General features: G+C 43.9%; 1 protein-coding gene across 1 annotated transcript in view; it reads left to right on the top strand.

Annotated features, from left to right (window-relative positions):
* Positions 1-544: 544 nt before the first annotated feature.
* The window catches only part of LOC130131690 (protein NLRC3-like), a 35,665-nt gene continuing 21,239 nt past the window's right edge, over positions 545-14,970 (top strand). The window contains exons 1-3 of the mRNA XM_056301473.1: positions 545-578; positions 1,147-2,950; positions 5,873-6,046. Of these exons, the coding sequence (XP_056157448.1) occupies positions 545-578; positions 1,147-2,950; positions 5,873-6,046 (2,012 nt within the window). The remainder of the gene's footprint in view (positions 579-1,146; positions 2,951-5,872; positions 6,047-14,970) is intronic.

Here is a 14,970-nt window from a genome sequence, read left to right as displayed (position 1 = left end):
CTGAGTCCTCAAAGGACCCACAAATAGAAGAAGATGGTCATCATCGGGCACGATGGACAACCAGCAAGCAAGTGTGTGTGTGTGTTGATATCTAGAGACGTAACATGTCATGTGTTCTCCACAGACACCACCATGGTCAGTGTGTCCAGGAGCATCAAACAGACCTGGACTCCATATTTATGGTGTGTAAATATACGTACATCAACACCTTTTACTTCACCTACAAATGAAATTAAAAACAACCTTTCTGCTCATAATGGTCTCCATGCTCCACTCTTTACACCAGTGGTTTTTAATCAGTGACAGATGGGCTTGATGTTTTGTTCAATGACTTTAACATGAATGTTTAATTCATATACTGATTCATTTCCAGCTGCTTGAGGAGAATGTTGTCACTTTCGTGAAGAAGGAGCTGAAGAGGTTCCAGAAGGTTCTGAGTTCAGATTACCCAGAGTGCTTGGAGAGACAGAGGGAGGAGGAGGAGGAGCAGAGAAGGAGTGCCAGAGAGGCACTTCTGAAGATCACACTGCACTTCCTGAGGAGTATGAAGCAGGAGGAGCTGTCTGACTCTCTGGAGAGCAGTAAGAGACTCTTTATTCAAAAGCCTCAACACCATGTGAAGGGTCAAGAGAGACAAAGTGGGAGGTGGAACTATTTTAAAACCCTGCTGAAAATGCAGATTTATCAAAGGGGTTCAGACAGTTTCCATTTGAATGGTAAACAAAAGAAATCTAGTGGATAATCTGGTTAAACTATTGATTGGTTAATGTGGGTGTAAAATGCTGATGACATAGGTTCACATCAGAACAATAATACCAGAGAGAACCTCTTTAACACATCATTGCTGCCCCCATAATCCCAGTAAAGCGCTCCTAACTAATACATGGTTACTACAAGAGGTGGAACAGTAACCATCAAAACATCATTACAGTAGAAATGAAGCATATTGTTTGTGGAAATGTACTTGGATAAATCTAGCCTTTATATAAATTATATACATGTCTTTGTTGTTCGTCTTAAATCAGACCTGCTTGTCCATCCACCAGCGATGAGCTGAACTAATACTATGGAGTTTGGTAAAGTTTCTGTTTCTCATATTTACAGTAACATCCACTCATTGATTACCTGGTTTATTTGTTTATTCAGAAATCCATGTTCCCGTGTGCCGGAGGAAACTCAAAACAGCTCTGAAGGAGAAGTTTCAGTGTTTGTTTGAGGGCATCGCTAAACCAGGAGAGTCATCACTTCTGAATCAGATCTACACAGAGCTCTACATCACAGAGGGAGGCAGTGGAGAGGTCAATAATGAACATGAGGTCAGACAGCTTGAAACAGCATCCAGGAAACCAGCGAGATCAGAAACAACAATCACATGTGAAGACATATTTAAACCCATACCTGGACAAGATAAACCAATCAGAACATTGATGACAAAGGGAGTGGCTGGCATCGGGAAAACAGTCTTAACACAGAAGTTTACTCTGGACTGGGCTGAAGACAAAACCAACCACAATATGCACTTCACGTTTCCATTCACTTTCAGAGAGCTGAATGTGATGAAAGATAAAAAGTTCAGCTTGGTGGGACTTCTTCATCACTTCTTTATTGAAACCAAAGAAGCAGGAATCTGCAGCTTTGACGAGTTCCAAGTTGTGTTCATCTTTGATGGTCTGGATGAGTGTCGACTTCCTCTGGACTTCCAAAACAATGAGATCTGGACTGATGTCACAAAGCCCACCTCAGTGGATGTGCTGCTGACAAACCTCATCAAGGGCGAACTGCTTCCCTCTGCTCGCCTCTGGGTAACCACACGGCCTGCAGCAGCCAATCAGATCCCTCCTGAGTGGGTTGACATGGTGACAGAGGTGAGAGGGTTCACTGATCCACAGAAGGAGGAGTACTTCAGCAAGAGATTCAGAGATGAGGAGCAGGCCAGAAGAATCATCTCACACATCAAGACATCACGAAGCCTCCACATCATGTGTCACATCCCTGTCTTCTGTTGGATCACTGCTACAGTTCTGGATCATGTGTTGAGAACAAATGAGAGAGGGGAGATGCCCAAGACCCTGACTGAGATGTACATCCACTTCCTGGTGGTTCAGTCCATCCAGAGGAATGTGAAGTATCATGGGAGATCTGAGACAGAGCCACACTGGAATACAGAGAGCAGGGAGATGATTATGTCTCTGGGAAGGCTGGCCTTTAAGCAGCTGGAGAAAGGTAACCTGATCTTCTCTGAAGCAGACCTGACAGAGTGTGGCGTTGACATCAGAGCAGCCTCAGTGTCCTCAGGAGTGTTCACACAGATCTTTAAAGAGGAGTGTGTGCTCTACCAGAACAAGGTCTTCTGCTTTGTCCATCTAAGCATTCAGGAGTTTCTGGCTGCTCTTTATGTCTTTCTCTCATTCATCAAAACTAAAGTCAATCTGCTGTCAGAAACACAGTCAACCTCCTGCAGTTCTAAACCACTTGGAGACAAACGTAAAAAGCAAGGTCTGTACCAGACAGCAGTGGACAAGGCCTTAGAGAGTCCAAACGGACATCTGGACTTGTTCCTGCGCTTCCTCCTGGGCCTCTCACTGGAACCCAATCAGAACCTCCTACGAGACCTGCTGGGAAAGTCAGGAAGTAAGTCACAGACCAATCAGAAAACAGTCCTGTACATCAAGAAGAAGATCAGGGGGGATCTCTCTCCAGAGAGAAGCATCAATCTGTTCCACTGTTTGAATGAACTGAAGGACCATTCTCTAGTGAAGGAGATCCAACAGTACCTGACATCAGGAAGACTCTCCACAGACCGACTGTCTCCTGCTCAGTGGTCAGCTCTGGTCTTCATCTTACTGTCTTCAGCAAAGGAGCTGGATGTGTTTGACCTGAAGAAATACTCTGCTTCAGAGGAGGGTCTTCTGAGACTGCTGCCAGTGGTCAAAGCCTCCAATACAGCTCTGTAAGTATATGGGTTAGGCCTTTTAAAGGATTAAATCTATCATGTTATTTTTTTTTCCATTAGTGTGAAAATATTGTTTCATTATAGTGATTATTGAAACTGTTATTAAGGTTACAGGTTCTAAAATCAAACGTATTGAAGACATTAAAATGATGGAATAATGGTGAAATTAGCAGCAGTAGTAAAAGCAGTAATAGTAGTAGTAGCAGCAGTACTAGTCTAGTAGTAGCAATAGTATTAATAGTCACAGTAGTAGTAGTAGTACAAATCGTATTATAACAAGCAGCAGTAATAGTACTCTCATAGTAGTAATAGTTTGTTATTTCCATGTTTCCCTGAGTGCTATAATAAAGTGCTAACTTTGTTAAAAGAAACACTTAACGGTAGGGAAAGTGCTCAACAAATAAGAAGCAAAATAATCCAGTAGGTCAAGTACATTCTCTATGAGACAGTACAAGCCTGATTCATGCCATAAGCAATCATCAGCTATCAATAAAGCTACTTGGGAAAGGACATACCATTTACTGCCTCATCATACACATCACATGTACACCAACCAATGGGGAAGGGAGAGGTGCGACATTCAAAAAATTGTGTTCGCTAATGGAGGTGCGACATTCAAAATTTCAAAAACGTGATCGCTAACGGTCCAATTGGGGGGGGGGGGTATTTGTCTATTGTCATGATTTATTTGTAATTACAAAACAGGTCCTTATATCTATGTGTGCAACTGCTGGCCAATTCATTGCTGTTATTCAATGTGGACATTTCTGGTTTGCAAATGATAAAATATTGTTCAGTTAGACAGATTACACATTTTACTACTGGTTGAATATGTTTTGCTCTTTGAGAGGATTTTTCAGGTGGTTGAATAATTAATGTTTCTGTCCGCCAATGACCAAATATAAGGGCTTAAAGCTGTTACATTTTTTAAACAGTTGTTTGTAAAGCTACACGTGTGCATTAAACCTCTTTTTGAATGTTTCCTCTGTTAGACCCACATACACTCACTGGCCACTTTATTAGGTACACCTTGCTAGTACCGGGTTGGACCCCCTTTTGCCTTCAGAACTGCCTTAATCCTTCGTGGCATAGATTCAACAAGGTACTGGAAACATTCCTCAGAGAGTTTGGTCCATATTGACATGATAGCATCACGCAGTTGCTGCAGATTTGTCGGCTGCACATCCATGATGCGAATCTCCCGGTCCACCACATCCCAAAGGTGCTCTATTGGATTGAGATCTGGTGACGGTGGAGGCCATTTGAGTACAGTGAACTCATTGTCATGTTCAAGAAACCAGTCTGAGATGATTCGAGCTTTATGACATGGCGCGTTATCCTGCTCGAAGTAGCCATCAGAAGATGGGAACACTGTGGTCATAAAGGGATGGACATGGTCAGCAACAATACTCAGGTAGGCTGTGGCGTTGACACGATGCTCAATTGGTACTAAGGGGCCCAAAGTGTGCCAAGAAAATATCCCCCACACCATTACACCACCACCACCAGCCTGAACCGTTGATACAAGGCAGGATGGATCCATGCTTTCATGTTGTTGACGCCAAATTCTGACCCTACCATCCGAATGTCGCAGCAGAAATCGAGACTCATCAGACCAGGCAACGTTTTTCCAATCTTCTATTGTCCAATTTTGGTGAGCCTGTGCGAATTGTAGCCTCAGTTTCCTGTTCTTAGCTGACAGGAGTGGCACCCGGTGTGGTCTTCTGCTGCTGTAGCCCATCTGCCTCAAGGTTCGACGTGTTGTGCGTTCAGAGATGCTCTTCTGCATACCTCGGTTGTAATGAGTGGTTATTTGAGTTACTGTTGCCTTTCTATCAGCTCAAACCAGTCTGGCCATTCTCCTCTGACCTCTGGCATCAGCAAGGCATTTTCGCCCACAGAACTGCCGCTCACTGGATATTTTCTCTTTTTCGGACCATTCTCTGTAAACCCTAGAGATGGTTGTGCGTGAAAATCCCAGTAGATCAGCAGTTTCTGAAATACTCAGACCAGCTCGTCTGGCACCAACAACCATGCCACGTTCAAAGTCACTTAAATCACCTTTCTTCCCCATTCTGATGCTCGGTTTGAACTGCAGCAGATCGTCTTGACCATGTCTACATGCCTAAATGCATTGAGTTGCTGCCATGTGATTGGCTGATTAGAAATTTGCGTTAACGAGCAGTTGGACAGGTGTGCCTAATAAAGTGGCCGGTGAGTGTATGTCTCTATTTTGCCGTTGTCCTCTCTCATTGCCGTAGCTTGGTAGATAACTCTCTTCATCTGGCATTTTCTTTTGAGGGGGCATGAGTCATTATATTTGGTCATTAGTGGACATAAACATTAATTATTCAACCACCTGGAAAATCCTCTCAAAGAACAAAGCATATTCAACCAGTAGTAAAATGTGCAATCTATGTCTAACTGACAAATATTTTATCACCTGCAAACCAGAAACGTCCACACTGAATAACAGCAATGAATTGGCCAGCAGTTGCACACAGATATAAGCACCTATTCTGTAATTATAAATAAATGATGACAATGGACAAATACCAGCAAACCCCCCCCCCCATTGGACTGTTAGCGATCACGTTTTTTTTTATTTTTGATTGTCACTCCTCTCCCTTCCCCATTGGACGTTGTACACGTGATGTGTATGACGAGGCAGTAAATGGTACGTTCTTTCCCGAGTAGCTTTATTGACAGCTGATGGTTGTTTATGACATGAAACAGGCTTGTACTGTCTCATAAAGAATTTACTTGACTCACTGGATTAATAAAGTACTATTATCCAAACTGTTGTAATGATGAAAACAAGTCGTAAAATCAAAAGTATTAAAGCCATTAGACTATGATGTGTGTGTGTGTGTGTGTGTGTGTGTGTGTGTGTGTGTGTGTGTGTGTGTGTCCATTCAGTTTGAGGTCCTGTAATCTGTCAGAAAGAAGCTGTGAAGTTGTGTCCTCAGTTCTTATCTCCAGCTCCTCTAGTGTGAGAGAGCTGGACTTGAGTAACAATGATCTGCAGGATTCAGGAGTGAAGCTGCTCTCTGCTGGACTGGGGAGTCCACAATGTAGACTGGAAACTCTCAGGTCAGTATTACTAAACCTCTTCAACACAGGACCACTTCAATCCTCATTTACATCCACTTTAATGACAGTCACTACATCCTAATTTCCAAACCAGTAGTAGATGTTCCAGCAGTTGTAGAAGTTTTTATAAGTACAGTATTTTTGTAAATACAATAGATGACATTCTTCATATGAGACGATAAATGAGGTCCTGACTCACTGTGGTAGAAAAAGATTACAGGACATGTTTTTCCCCCTTCCTCTTCCGTTCCACCATCTTTATTTATCTAATAATTAACAAACAGCTTGTAAACAAAAGGTAAATACATAAACAGATAATGCCAGGGGATCAGAACACTATCAGAAATCTTAAATCAGCTCACAAAAATGTTAAAAAGGGTACATAAATTCATGGTTTTAATAGTTTTCCTATTTTTAGAATATAGGATTGATGTTTGATTTCACTTTCAGCAAGTCAAGATGGTTTATGATTGTAAAAATTATATGTATGTCTTTCATTTCAATGTCTTTCCATCGGGCTACGTAATCTGCACTGCACCAGTGAATAAGTGGGGGCAATTGCGCTGCGTGGAAGTATTCCATCAGGTTTGGCAGGGCCCTTCCTCGGGGCCGTGCCTATAGTCCCCGGGTCCTATAGGACCCTTTCGAAAAAAAAAGGGTCCCATATTCCCCGTTTTCCCCTAAATAGGTCCTATAATCCCGGTTGCAATAGACACCGGGGAATATAGAACCCTCTTTTGGAAAAAGGGTCCTATATTCCCCGCTGTTTCCAGGGGAACATAGGACCTTTTTCCAAATAAAGGGTCCTATATTCCCCGCTATTGCCAATCGAGGAACAAACCGGGGAACTTAGAACCCTTTTTGCAAATTATTTCCTTAATGGGTCCAAAATAATAAAAACTGGGGTCATGGCTGAGTTGTAGGCTACGACAATCTATTCCTCCGCTGATTAAATTAGGCCGTATTACCATTGTTGGCTGTTGTATATCGCAGGCCACCTTGAGTGCGTATCCAAATTCGGCCTAGAGGAGGCTGTAATTTGCTTTATTTTTATTTCTTACCAATATTTACTGCAGTAGGCCTAGTTAGTTGGCTCTCCGGCTCAGCATGGACAGTCGGCAATCAACGCAAGCTTGTCTTGCAGTAGGCCCGCCTACCAGTATAACCAGTAGCCATTTCCACCTTCGCTCAAAGTTCAATTTGCACAGCACTGGACACTTCAGCCACCTTCTTGTTACTTTGCAGTTCGTTTTCCATATTAAATCACTTGGCAGACTGTCTTTCAAAAAGACTTTAATGATGAACTTTTTAGGCAGAGAACTTAGACCAGGATTTGGAATTTAGGACCAGCACAAAGTATCCATCAACGGGGGCCGCCTACCTTACACAATAGGCTAATTGCCTAATAATAATAATAATATGTGCTTCTCAAAAAACTAAAGGCTTGTGGAGGTGCTAAACCAAAAACATGAATCAAAGATGAACATCAAAGGATGTAAGGTAACACTCACCAAATGGTAAAAAAATAACAGAGGCAGTCCTCTATTTCACCATTTTATTGTTTGGCATCAGTCATTAAGGTTTCTGAAGAAGACCACCCGGCCAAGTTAATGACTGATGCCAAACAATGAAATGGTAAAATAGAGAATTGTGTCTTTTTTTTTTCATTTGATGAGTGCTACCTTACATCCTTTGATGTTCTTCTTTAATAATAATAATAATAATAATAATAGTAATAGTTATAATATCAATAATAATAATAATAATAATAAATAATAATAATAATAACAACAGCCTAATAATAATAATAATGATAATAATAATAATAGCCTAATTATAAAAGAGGCCTGATAACAAATAACAATTACAGGCATAATACTATCAATAGTAACACTGATAATAGGCTATTAATAACAAAATGCTTCTAGTAAAAGCTTGGCTGAAAAAGGGTTGGTCTATGGCAGAAGCCCCCCAGAAAAGGCATGGTCTAAAACAAAAATCTCCAAGGCCTAACTAACCTAACGTTAAGGCTTTTTTCTTCTTCAAAAAGGCAAAATGAGTAGTCCTAGTCTATTAGGCTACTCAACAAAGAGGGGCTAAAACCCTGGATTTGACGTTGCCGACGCTGCAGGACCCTTTGCGCATTATAGATCCTTCTGACTGGGACTGTTGGCTCCCTCGCAACTTCTGCAACCACCCCCTGTCGGAATTCTGCACGGTGCACCATTTCTCCGTCAGGGGGATGCACGTGTTCCCCAACATCGTGCACAATAATGTTAGCATCCACGTCCTCCACTTCAAATCTATTTGTGATCAGTGGCACTCTACAGTTCCACCTCCAGCACCTCCATCTAATGGTGTCTTGATTGGTGCGGTGCTTCTGAAATCTGAAGTTCTCATGTACCAACACTTTGCCCCCTCGATCACCATCCATAACTATCGCCATTGTTTGTCTTCTTGTAGGCTAGTAAGCACATGACAGTGAGTCCACGAGTTATCACCGATAACAACCGATTGTTGCAAATTGTTGCAAGTTGGCGGGCGGTTTAGACATTGCTGAATTTTGATCATGTGGTTTAGAACGCCAGGAAACTTGCGTGCAGATGACCACACATCCACGACAAGTTTTAAACATTTCCAAACTCGAAATCATGTGTGCATTTGGCTATTTATAAATTATTTTTCGAGCAATATGTGTTTTGTGATTCAGCTTTAGCGTTGTTGATTAGCCTTTCATTCATATTTTGTCAAAAAGGCGTATTCATTAGCCTAGGCCTATGTCCCGTTATTTCTGTAGCATACAGCATCTTAGAATCTTAAGAGACCAGGCAGATATTGTTATTATTTTATTGTTATTACCATGCTATATTAGCCTACTTTATAATTATAAATATTTCAATTATCCAATTTTTAGCATTACTAATATAAGGCTATATTGTTATTATCATCATCATCATCATCATTATTATTGTTAGGCTATTATCATCATTATTATTATTATGTTATTATTATTATTATTATTATCATTACAATTATGATGCTTAAAGGACCTTACTGAGCAGATGGTTTCTATCTAATATCTGTCAGATGCTTTTCCCAATAAGCTGGTGTGGTTATGATGGGAACGACGGCTTTCTAGGGAACATAGAAGAAGTGGGTCGGAATTGGCCTATTGTCGGTATCAGCCAGCTTACGCAGGAGTCTATCCCTGGTACAATGCACTAGACCTCTGGGAGATGGACTGCTGAGGACGGAACACAACACCTATCCTCAGCTCCCAGCACTTCTCGCACAATGTGCTACTCATACGCAGAGTTGGCGGCACCCGGGATCGAACTCACGACCTTGCGATCCATAGGCGAGAGCTCTACCGACTGAGCTATGCCCGGGTACAATTGCCCAAGGAGCACAGGCTTACTATATTACATTCAGACACAGACGAGCCAGCTCACCTACTCGGCGAGGCGCATTTTCCTCGATAAGTGACACATTTCACGCATAAATATCAGAGAACTACCGGGGTGGGTTATGCGCCCAAATATAGGCTATAGCCTAATAAGTTGAAATTGGTTTAGTGTCGAAAGTTTCCACATACTTGAGCCAACCTGGACTTTGTGAATTCGTTTTTGTGATATAAAAATAGAAATCGTATGATTCATTGTCTTCTTAATAATCTGCCCTAAATAATGCATTATTGAAAATGCACTTTTTGCGCCAAACAGCGTCAAACCTGCTGACCGGGAAACATGGGACCTTTCTTTATAAATAGGGTCCTATGTTCCCCGGGTGCCCTAGGGGAACATAGGACCCATTTTATAAAGAAAGGTCCTATGTTCCCCTGCACATAGAAAACGGGGAACATAGGACCCTTTTGGGGAAAAGTGGGGAATATAGGGCCCTCTGTATACAAAAAGGTCCGATATTCCCCGGTCTCATACAAAGCGGGGAACATAGGACCCGGGGACTATAGGACCCGGGGACTATAGGGAGGACCCCCCTTCCTCTACCTTTTGTTAACTAAAGAGTGGTATAACGTACTCGAAGCCTTCTACCTTCCCATATAAATCTTGAAATGAGCTTATCCCTTTTAAGAAATTGGACTTGTGGTATATTCACAGGTAGGGATTGGAACAAATATAACAGACATGGTAAAATGTTCATTTTCATCAGATTTATCCTGTCATTTAACGCCAATGGATAAGTGGACCCTCTGTCAATATCTTTCCATATGCTGACATCGATATGTTCATAATTACATTTATATAGTTTTGTTAGGTTTTTTGGTATTTTCACTCCCGTGCAATTAAGTGATTTTGCTCCCCACTTTATTTTAGATTCTTTTAAGTTTTTGGTTTGGTGAGCAGTTAAACATGAGTTTTAAGTATATTTAATTTCGAACCTGAATATGAACCGAATTGTTACAAAATTTTCATTAGGTGCCTAAAGATGTTAACTGGGTAATTCAGGTGGATCATAACGTCATCCACGAAGAGACTTTTTACATGTTTACGACTGTTGATTTCTATTCCTGTAATTGAAGTGTCCTGTCTGATCATTTGGGCCAATGGTTCAATGTATAGTGCGAATAAAACCGGACTAAGGCAGCAGCCTTATCTGGTTCCTCTGTCTTATATGAATCTATCTGAGAGATCCATTCACTTTTACTCTAGCTGTGGGTTTGTTATAGATAGAATTAATGCAATTAATTGATTTTCTGTTAAAGCCAAATTTTTCCAATGTTAAGTATAGAAATTCCCTGTTGACCCTGTCAAATGCCTTTTCTGCGTCTATGCTCATCAATGCTGCTGGTAACTTATTTCTATGTATTCTATGTATGATGTGTAGCGTTCTTCTAATATTGTCATGTGTTTGTTTACCCATAACAAAGCCAGTCTGATATTCGTCTGTTAAGTCCGGTACAAATGATTTGAGCCTGTCCAATATAATAGGGGTGTAGAGTTTGTAATCAACATTTAAAATTGATATTGGCCTATAGTTCTGGCGATATTCCTTATCCTTTAGTGGTTTGGGTAGTACTGTGATTATTGCTTCCTTCCATGAGGACGGGATAGTATCTTTGGTCATAATCCAGTTAAAAGTAGTGTGGAGTAGAGGTGCCAGTTCTTTTTCAAACATCTTGTACCACTCCAATGGATATTCATCACTACCCGGTGCCTTGTTTGTTTTCAGTTTTCCCATTGCTTTCTGGATTTCATCTATAGTTATCTCTATTGTTATGTGCTCATTTTGCTCTGTACCTATAGATGGTAGGTCCAGGGAGTCAAGGAATGCTTTAGTGTCATTTTGATTAGGGACTGATGATTGGCTATAGCGTTCTTTGTAGTAGTCTTTAAAAATGTTTTCAATTTCTTTTGATTCATATTTAAGTTGATTTGTTTTTGGGTCATGCATTTTATGGATCTTGGTTTCTGTCTGTTGTTTCCGTAATCATCTCGCCAGTAATTTGGCGAGTTTAGGGCCTGATTCATAGTAATTTTGTTTTAAGTATCTTGCTGTTATCTCTAATTCCTGTTGGAGAAAATCATTAATTTTCTTTCTCATCTCTTTAATTTGGAAATTACACCAGCAGAGTTACAGCACCTTGCCCGGAAAAGGGAAACCGGGGCCCCCTCCTGGAGCCAGACCTGGGAAGGGAGCTCACTGGCGAGCATCTGATGGCCAGGCCTTGGCCAGCCCGCAAAAACAACATGAAGCCACCACCCCGTGGAGCCACCAAACACGGGGATAAGCATTGGGGTAGGGTGCAATGCAGGCTGGGCGGCAGGCAAAGGCAGGAACTGGGGCCTGCCAATTTCCGGCATCACCGAATGGTCCTTGGGATATGGAATGTCACCTCTCTGACAGGGAAGGAGCCTGAGCTGGTGCGGGAGGTGGTACCAACTAGATATAGTTGGGTTCACCTCCACATATAGCATGGGCTCTGGTACCAAATTCCTGGAGAGGGGCTGCACTATTACTTTTCCGGAGTTGGCCAAGGTGACAGGCGCTGGGCAGGTGTGGTGATACTCATAAGTCCCCAGTTGGGCGCCGCCATGTTGGAGTTCTCCCTGGGGAATGACAGGGTTGCCTCTATACAACTGTGAGTTGCTGGGGGGAAGGCTGTGACTGTTGTGTGTGCTTATGCACCGAACAGCAGTTTGGAGTATCCGGCCTTCTTGGAGTCTCTGGGTGGTGTCCTGTATACGGCTCCGCCTTGAGACTCTACAGTTCTGCTGGAGGACTTCAACGCTCAGGTGAGCAACAATGGAGAAACCTGGAGGGGCATGATTGATTGAGAGGAACGGCCTCCCCGATCTGAACCTGAGCAGTGCCTTGTTATTGGACTTCTGTGCAAGTCATGGATTGGCCATAACAAACACCATTTTCGAACATAAGGTAGTTCATAAGTGTACTTGGTACCACAACACCGTAGGCCGAAGATCGATGATAGACTTTGCGGTTGTATCATCAGATCTGCGGCTGTATGTTTTTGACACTCGAGGTGAAGAGAGGAGCGGAGCTGTCAACTGACCGCCACCTGGTGGTGAGAAGTTCTCGTGTATCCTGAGGGAGGCTGGGGACATGGAGTCTGAGTGGGCCATGTTCAAAGCCTCTATTGCAGATGCAGCAGGCAGGAGCTGTAGTCATAAGGTCATTGGTGCCTGTCAAGGCGGCAACCTAAGAACCCATTGGTGGACACTGGTGGTGAGGGAAGCCGTCAGGCTGAAGAAGTAGGTCTTTCGGGCTTGGTTGGCCCAGGGGTCTCCTGAAGCAGTAGACAGGTACCGGGAGGCCAGAAGGGCTGTGGCATCGGCGGTCACAGGAAGCAAAAACTTGGGTGTAGGAGGAGTTCAGCGAGGCTATGGAGAAGGACTTTTGGTTGGCCTCAAGGAAGTTCTGGCAAACCATCTGGCAACTCAGGAAGGGGAAGCAGGGCTTGACTCAGGCTGTGTTCAGCCAGGGAGGGGAACTGTTGACCTGGACTGGGGATGTTGTGGACTGGTGGAAAGAACACTTTGAGGAGCTCCTGAACCCGGCTAACACGTCCTCAGTGGAGGAGGTGGAGTCTGAAGACTCAGGGGAAGCCCCACCCATATCCCTGGCAGAGGTCTCTGAGGTAGTAAAGAAGCTCCTCGATGGCGAGGCACCGGGTGTGGATGAGATTCGCCCTGAGATGTTGAAGGCTCTGGACGTTGTCAGGCTGTCTTGGTTGACACACCTCTTCAGTGTCGTGTGGAGGTAAGGGACAGTACCTGTGGAGTGGCAGACTAGGGTGGTGGTTCCTATATTTAAAAAGGGGGACCGGGGGTTTGCTCCATTTATCGGGGCATCACATTGCTCAGCCTCCCTGGGAAAGTCTACTCTAGGGTGCTGGAAAGGAGGCTCCAACCTCAGATCCAGGAGGAACAATGCGATTCCATCCTGGCCGTGGAACAATGGACCAATGTGATGGAAAAATTTAGTTATCAATATACTCCACTTGAACGGAACAAAAGCCTTTGTCTTAACATAACCCCCTTTGAACACAACAAAGTCTTTTGTCTTATCGATCCCTGGCCAGATTGCGCCCAGAAGATCCGGAGATTTACACTTAGCCATTCAGATTGTGCTGAAGCCCCCAGACCATTTGCCCAGGGACTCACATTCTCACACCTATGCCCTTTGTTGAATAGATCCTTTGTTCTAAGCCTATAGAAATGCTTAGCAGGGCCAACGCTTCTCTTTCTTCTTCACCATTCTCTTCTGGCTGTTCTTCCGTGACGGGTTACTCTTTGTAAACTGTCCCTTTGCGCGCAAAGTCTGTTTTGTCTTGCTTTTCTAAATAAATGTTTTTCTAAATGACTTATTGACAACCAAGGCTCCTGACCAACTCATTTTTATAATTTCCATCATACCAACTCTTTACCCTTGCAAAAGTGCTGAGGGGGGCATGGGAGTTTGACCAGCCAGTCTACACGTGTTTTGTGGATGGCTTACGATCGTGTACCCAGGGGCACTCTGTAGGGGGTACTGTGTGAGTATGGGGCTCCGGGGCAGTTGCTACAAGCTATTCGGTCCAATATAACCAAAGTGAGAGCTGTGTCCGCATTCTCGGCACAAAGTCAAACACGTTTTCAGTGGGTGTTGGACTCCGCCAAGGTTGTCCCTTGTCTCCAATTCTGTTTGTGATATTCCTGGACAGGATCTCAAGGCGTAGCCAAGGTGAGGAGTGTGTCTGTTTTGGGAACCTCAGAATTGCATCTCTGCTCTTCGCAGATGATGTGGCTTTGTTGGCTTCATCAGAACGCGACCTCCAGCGTGCACTGGGGCAGTTTGCAGCTGAGTGTGAAATGGCCGGGATGAGAGTCTGCACCTCCAAGTCTGAGACCATGGTCTTTACCGGAAAAATTGTTGCGGTTACACCGCCCCGAGCTGCCTCCCCGGCGCGTTCAAGCCACTCCCCCAGCTCGGACGTGCCGGAAACATCCGAGCTCTCGGCTCGCGCTCTGAGGAGACGAGCGCTGCGCTGCACCAGGTGTTTGCCATCATTCATCAGGCACACCTGCGGCAATCGGGCAGCTCTCTACAAGAAGCCTGCCAGAACGTCTCTCCGTGCTTCGACGTACTGAACCCTGTGGTAAAGCTCTGACAAGCCATCCAGCGTTCCTTGCCCTCTTGCTATTCCGTTTATTCCCAGTGTCTATATTCGTGTCTCTCTTTTTTCCCCTCCCAGGACTCTCCCTCCGCAACATCCACGGCTCCCCGCGTCCCCCTCGCTCCTCGCCCCCAGCGACCTTCACGTTTTCCCCCCGGACCTCTCCAGCGATCTCCATCCATGTCTCTACCTGGACCCCTCCTGTTCGGACTTGACTTCCTTGGACAACCCCTTGCTCTACGGACTCGGACTTTGGCCGCGTCTCCCTCGCTCCTCGCCCCCAGCCACC

The sequence above is a fragment of the Lampris incognitus genome, chromosome 21, assembly GCF_029633865.1.
Source record: "Lampris incognitus isolate fLamInc1 chromosome 21, fLamInc1.hap2, whole genome shotgun sequence".
NCBI classification, from domain to species: domain Eukaryota; kingdom Metazoa; phylum Chordata; class Actinopteri; order Lampriformes; family Lampridae; genus Lampris; species Lampris incognitus.
The sequence above is the reverse complement of the archived record's forward strand: the minus strand, read 5'-3'. Positions and strand labels throughout refer to the sequence as shown.